This window comes from Octopus sinensis, linkage group LG30, assembly GCF_006345805.1.
Source record: "Octopus sinensis linkage group LG30, ASM634580v1, whole genome shotgun sequence".
Lineage (NCBI taxonomy): Eukaryota > Metazoa > Mollusca > Cephalopoda > Octopoda > Octopodidae > Octopus > Octopus sinensis.
In genome coordinates this window covers 14074365-14081864 of record NC_043026.1, presented here as the reverse complement: position 1 = coordinate 14081864, position 7500 = coordinate 14074365, and the positions used below count along the sequence as shown (strand labels likewise).

At 41.7% G+C, this 7500-nt stretch overlaps 1 protein-coding gene across 2 annotated transcripts in view; it reads left to right on the top strand.

Annotated features, from left to right (window-relative positions):
- The window catches only part of LOC115226564 (RING finger protein 207), a 75952-nt gene that overhangs the window by 7002 nt on the left and 61450 nt on the right, over window positions 1-7500 (top strand). For both annotated transcript variants that reach the window (XR_005004340.1, XM_029797567.2), the window contains exons 3-4: window positions 659-773; window positions 5180-5324. Coding sequence is in view for 1 of the 2 variants with exons in the window: in XM_029797567.2 (XP_029653427.1) it covers window positions 659-773; window positions 5180-5324 (260 nt within the window). In the remaining variant the exon portion in view is untranslated. The remainder of the gene's footprint in view (window positions 1-658; window positions 774-5179; window positions 5325-7500) is intronic.

Sequence of the window (7500 nt, the reverse complement as noted above, 5' to 3'; positions counted from 1 at the left end):
ACCGGCACAGGTGCCAGGCGAGGCTGGCAATGGCCACGATCGGATGGTGCTTTTTACGTGCCAGGTGAGGCTGGCAAACGGCCATGATCGGATGGTGCTTTTTACGTGCCACCGGCACAGGTGCCAGGCGAGGCTGGCAATGGCCACGATCGCATGGTGCTTTTTACGTGCCAGGCGAGGCTGGCAAACACCCACAATCGGATGGTGCTTTTTACATGCCACCGGCACAGGTGCCAGGCGAGGCTGGCAACGGCCACAATCGGATGGTGATTTTTACGTGTCACCGGCACAGAGGCCAGTCGGGGCTGGCAAACGGCCACAATCGGATGGTGCTTTTTACATGCCACCGGCACAGGTGCCAGGCGAGGCTGGCAATGGCCACGATCGGATGGTGATTTTTACGTGTCACCGGCACAGAGGCCAGTCGGGGCAGCGCTGGCAACGGCCACATTCGGACGGTTCTCTTACGTGCCACCGGCACTGGTATCACAGCTACAATTTCCATTGATGTTGATCGATTTCGATTTTGATTTTGATGTTTATTAGGAATAAATTGATGACTTTCTCCACTGTTACCCCTGTGCAGCCATTGGTTCAAAGAGGCCTTAATCGACTGATCTGCTGACTGATGCAGCTTTGTTTACATCTCTATTTACAGTTCGACAACGATCCTGAAAGAAGGTCATATCCTGCCCCCTTCTGATGTCCTTCTGAAGTTCCTTGTGGAGTCTTCATCTGAGGAGGAGCGAGTGGAGTGTGCCAACTGTGACTCTGTAAGTTGGTCCTTGTGCTTGTTATTGTTGTTGTTGTGTGTCTGTGTCTATATTTACAGATAGATAATTCATATATATATATATCATCATCATCATCATCATCGTTTAGCGTCCGTTTTCCATGCTAGCATGGGTTGGACGGTTCTACTGGGGTCTGTGAAGCCAGAAGGCTTCATCAGGCCCAGTCAAATCTGGCAGTGTTTCTACGGCTGGATGCCCTTCCTAACGCCAACCACTCCGTGAGTGTAGTGGGTGCTTTTTACGTGCCACCCGCACTGGTGCCAGACAGAGCTGGCAAACGGCCACGAACGGATGGTGCTTTTTATGTGCCACCGGCACGAGGGCCAGGCGAGGCTGGCAACGGACACGAAACGGGGCGGTGCTGGCAACGGTCGCGAAACGGAAAGTTCTCTTACATGCCACCGGCACTGGTAACACATCTGCAATTTCCATTGATCGATTGATCGATTTCCATTGATCGATTTCGATTCTGATCCTCACTTGAATATACCAATGGCAAGTTCAAACTTGTAAACAAACTTGTAAACAAACTTGTAAACTGGATGGTGGTGCTGCAAGCTGACAAGGGAGACAATCTCTTATGTTATTCCAGTCATACATCAGCTGGTAGCACTTCTGTGACTGAAGAGGAGATAACCACCCCAAAATGCTAGCATCTCACAGTCTGGATAGGTGGCACTATGAGCTGATTTTGGTGTATTTACACCATTTGTCTACAGTGAAAAATTTCTCTATGATAAAACAGAGTGAATGGCTTGTTTACAAGTTGGAATGTGTCACTGGCACATTCAAACTGGTAATAACATTGCAATTTTTTATTTTGTTCCATTATCTGGTTTTCTTTTAATGCATGCATTTTTATTCTTTATCTTTCTTACTTTTGATTGATATACATAGTTATCATAAAAACCTACATTTTGTATTATATTGTAACATCTGACCATATGACAATCAACTTAAATTAAAATTATAGAAATTTATGAGTAATATACACTTCAAAACTAAAATATCTTAAACAAAAAAATTGTTTATAGAGACATTTAATGGAAGGCTAAATGAATAAGAAAGAGGGAGACGAAGATGAAGAATTACATATATAACCATTTATGCACCATACTTAATGTATATACACCATTGCTAGGCCAGTTGCCTAGATATTCATCCTGAGATAACATTTCTTATGAACATGTTGTGTTAAAAACGAAATGAAAGGATGAAGATGAGAAATCATCCCAACAGCAGCTAGTGAAAATGCCAGACAAATTTAAGATCTTGTGGTTGTATAAGAAAGACCAAGATGGCAGTCTATGATGGCATTTGATCTACTGAGAGTCGATGATATAGAATGATAGTGATCCATAATAATGATGATAATGATGATAATGATGATGATGATGATGATGGTGGTGGAATCATAACTATAATTACAAATTTAAAGAAAAAACACCTTACAAAAAGAAATTTCTCAAATATATATATTTTCAAGCAAGATTGTGGTACACATGAGATAGTCTAACCAAATATCTTTTTGTCTGTATGAAATAGAACTTAACTCAGCAACTCCCAAAGGCTTTTGCCAAGGAATAGTGTAATTGTGAAATATTTACATATGATAAGAATGCTGTTCATGAGGAAAACATATTGTACATTCATCTTCTCTCAATATAAAGTAAATGTGATATTATTAATAGTATTTTATAAGAAAAATATAATTATATATATATATATATATATATATATATATATATATATATAGGGAGAGTTTACGAAAAAAACAAAAGATGAAGACAGGTGGTGTACAAAACAAACAGATGTATTAGTATAACGCTCAGGAATAGAAAAAAGTCTTTTACGTTTCGAGCCTACGCTCTTCTACAGAAAGGGACACAGAAAAAACAAGGAGAGAAACAAGGAGAGAAAAAAATGTGTGTAGTGGCTAACGATCTATCATGGCGACATATATATATATATATATATATATATATATATATATATATATATATATGTACATGGTCTGATCAATAAGTATTTGGACTGTTGCCATAGTAACGAAACTAAAGCATGCAGAGTGAAGCTGTTTGGCACAGATTGACCTTGAATTTTGCTGTGCATGTGCACTAAGTTTTAACGTTCTAGCACAATTCTGCTGTTTATAGCAGTGCTTGGAAGGAAGGTGTGTAGCGTGTGATCATTGCATTGGTGTCACATAACTGGCACCTGTGCCTGTGGCATGTAAAAGCACCCATTACACTCTTGGAGTGGTTGGCATTAGGAAGGGCAATTAGCTGTAGAAACCATGCCAAATCTGAGTGGAACCTGGTGCAATCCCCAGCTTACCAGCCCGAGTCAAACCATCCAATCCATGCCAATATGGAGGAATGATGGTGATGATGACAACAATATCCTTTCTACCTTATGCACAAGGCCTGAAATTTGTGGGGAGGTGGGGGCCAGTCGATTAGATCGATCCTAATACGCAACTGGTACTTAATTTATTGACCCTGAAAGGATGAAAGGCAAGATTGACCTCGGTGGAATTTGAACTCAGAATGTAAAGACAGACAAAATACTTCTAAGGATTTCGCCCATCATGCTAACGAGTCTGCCATTTCACTGCCTTGATGATGATGATGATAATAGCAATAATAAGCATAATTATGAAGTGGCATAGCTTTGAGAGGCGGTTGGATGGAACCTACACTCGCCTCCTTATGAGAGCTCAAAATCTCTCGTGGAAGCGCCATCCAACCAAAATGCAAATATATGGGAAACTACCACCTGTGTCATCTCTTGTGAAAGGTAGGAGAGTCCAGTTTGCTGGACATTGTTGTAGAGCTGAAAATGAGGCAATTTCTACCCTTCTCCTCTGGAAGCCATCTACTCACAATACCAGAGGGCGCACACTCTCCTACCCTGATGTAATCTCCAGGGATACAGGCATCCAGCAACAGGACCTCCGTAATGCCATGATGGACCGTGAAGTCTGGCGCAGCATGGTAAATTCCATTGTCTCGACTACAGTCAAACAATGATGATGATGATATATATATACATACATATATATATATACATACATATATACATACATATATACATATACATACATACATATCATCTCTTGTGAAAGGTAGGAGAGTCCAGTTTGCTGGACATTGTTGTAGAGCTGAAAAAGAGGTAATTTCTACTCTTCTCCTCTGGAAGCCATCTGCTCGCAATACCAGAGGGCGCACACTCTCCTACCCTGATGTAATCTCCAGGGATACAGGCATCCAGCAACAGGACCTCCATAATGCCATGATGGACCGTGAAGTCTGGCGTAGCATAGTAAATTCCATTGTCTCGACCACGGTCGAACAATGATGATGATGATAGCTTTGCCTTTTATTTCTTTATATATACACAGCTTCACATAGACCTTCATGTGTTTCTAATGCACTGATTTGTAACCATGGCAATTGCAGCCCTGCTATATCAAAGCAGCTTCTTCAGGGTTTTTACTCTCTTTCTCTTTTACTTGTTTCAGTCATTTGACTGCGGCCATGCTGGAGCACCGCCTTTAGTCAAGCAACTCGACCCCGGGACTTATTTTTTTTGTAAGCCTAGTACTTATTCTATCGGTCTCTTTTGCCGAACCGATAAGTAACGGGGACATAAACACACCTGCATTGGTTGTCAAGCAATGCTAGGGTGACAAACACAGACACACAAACACACACACGCATATATATATATACATATATACGACGGGCTTCTTTTCAGTTTCCGTCTACCAAATTCACTCACAAGGCTTTGGTCGGCCCGAGGCTATAGTAGAAGACACTTGCCCAAGGTGCCACGCAGTGGGACTGAACCCGGAACCATGTGGTTGGTAAGCAAGCTACTTACATATATATATATACATATATACGACGGGCTTCTTTCAGTTTCCGTCTACCAAATCCACTCACAAGGCTTTGTTCGGCCCGAGGCTATAGTAGAAGACACTTGCCCAAGGTGCCACGCAGTGGGACTGAACCCGGAACCATGTGGTTGGTAAACAAGCTACTTACCACACAGCCACTCCTATGTGTATATATATATATATAATATGACAGGCTGCTTTCAGTTTCCGCCTACCAAATCCACTCACAAGGCTTTGGTCAGCCCGAGGCTATAGTAGAAGACACTTGCCCAAGGTGCCACGCAGTGGGACTGAATCCGGAACCATGTGGTTGGTAGACAAGCTACTTACCACACAGCCACTCCTGCGCCTGTTTAAAGATTTTCATTTATTTATTGTGTGTTGTATAATGTGAAGTCGTTTGTTAATTTAGACATGAACTATCTTCAATTCAAGTTACTGATATATATATATATATATCTGGCTGTGAAAATATACATTTCAGCATAAAGGCCATATGTTTTTCTGTAACACATGTTGTCAACCCCTATGTGGCGTTTGCCGTGAAGAAACACACAAAGCCAAAATGTTCGACAGGCACGAAATCATTTTGCTTTCAAAGAAGACCAAGGAGGTTCACAAGAGATGTGGTGAGTAATTATTTGCTTATTGATTTGTATTTGTTTTTATTACTAAAACCCATGAGAAGACGACTTCTGAATTTCCTGCAACTCCTCTGAGTAGCCTCCTTCTATAAATTGGTGAATACTGCCAAAATCCTTGCCTTCAGTGTTCATCTTTGGTGTTACAAGGAGTCTTGTTGGTCACTCGCTCAACTGCGCCCTACACATATTAATCAAGGGGGTTGCAGTCTGGGGAGTTATTACTAAAACGCATGAGAAGACGACTTCTGAATTTCCTGCAACTCCTCTGAGTAGCCTCCTTCTATAAATGGTGTGAATACTGCCAAAATCCTTGCCTTCAGTGTTCATCTTTGGTGTTACAAGGAGTCTTGTTGGTCACTCGCTCAACTGCGCCCTACACATATTAATCAAGGGGGTGCAGTCTGGGAGTGTCGTTATACTAAAACCATGAGAAGACGACTTCTGAATTTCCTGCAACTCCTCTGAGTAGCCTCCTTCTATAAATTGGTGAATACTGCCAAAATCCTTGCCTTCAGTGTTCATCTTTGGTGTTACAAGGAGTCTTGTTGGTCACTCGCTCAACTGCGCCCTACACATATTAATCAAGGGGGTTGCAGTCTGGGGAGTTATTACTAAAACGCATGAGAAGACGACTTCTGAATTTCCTGCAACTCCTCTGAGTAGCCTCCTTCTATAAATTGGTGAATACTGCCAAAATCCTTGCCTTCAGTGTTCATCTTTGGTGTTACAAGGAGTCTTGTTGGTCACTCGCTCAACTGCGCCCTACACATATTAATCAAGGGGGTTGCAGTCTGGGGAGTTATTACTAAAACGCATGAGAAGACGACTTCTGAATTTCCTGCAACTCCTCTGAGTAGCCTCCTTCTATAAATTGGTGAATACTGCCAAAATCCTTGCCTCAGTGTTCATCTTTGTGTTACAAGGAGTCTTGTTGGTCACTTGCTCAACTGCGCCCTACACATATTAATCAAGGGGGTTGCAGTCTGGGGAGTTATTACTAAAACGCATGAGAAGACGACTTCTGAATTTCCTGCAACTCCTCTGAGTAGCCTCCTTCTATAAATTGGTGAATACTGCCAAAATCCTTGCCTTCAGTGTTCATCTTTGGTGTTACAAGGAGTCTTGTTGGTCACTCGCTCAACTGTGCCCTACACATATTAATCAAGGGGGTTGCAGTCTGGGGAGTTAGGTCGCCAGATGTTAGGGGTGATGTGTTCTCAGAAATTGCCTGACAGCCAGGACTGGCTTCCCCTGCTTGCGTGATATGGCCCCAGTCTCTTCTCACCAAACTTTCACAGTCACACACGTCTCGCATTTTTTTAGTGGTTCAGTATATTAATAATATATATAATATATATATATATATATATGTGTGTGTGTGTGGAAGCGCAATGGCCTAGTGGTTAGGGCAGCGAACTCGCGGCCGAAGGATCGTGGTTTCGATTCCCAGACTGGGCGTTGTGTATGTTTATTGAGCAAAAACACCTAAAGCTCCACGTGCTCTGGCAGGGGATGGTGGTGATCCCTGCTGTACTCTTTCACCACAACTTTCTCTCACTCTTACTTCCTGTTTCTGCTGTACCTGTATTTCAAAGGGCCGGCCTTGTCACTCTCTGTGTCACGTTGAATATCCCCGAGAACTACATTAAGGGTACACGTGTCTGTGGAGTGCTCAGCCACTTACACGTTAATTTCACGAGCAGGCTGTTCCGTTGATCGGATCAACTGGAACCCTCATCGTCGTAACCGACGGAGTGCTTCCACATATATATATACGAAAGAAGGTTTGAAAATGCAATTTTAAAAGATGTTTATTTACTTTACTGGTTTCACTCTTTGGAAAAAGAGTGTCAAAAGTAACATGTAGAAGTTTGGTTGTGTTAATTATTGGTTGTTACAAAATGCTACATTACATATATACAGTCTTTGGTAACAAGGACTTGTTAAAGACACAAAAAAGTTTAACAAGTTCCTTAAAATATTGGGCACAAAAGATTACAACATAAATAATCATTCTCAAGAACATGTTAAAGATAGTTTCCAGAAGGAATTATTAAAAAGTTCAGTCGGATATTGGTATTGTATCTGTATATTCAAACATGCACAGAATATTGGTTGACACAGAGTACTACAATACATATATACATATACATTCTTTGGT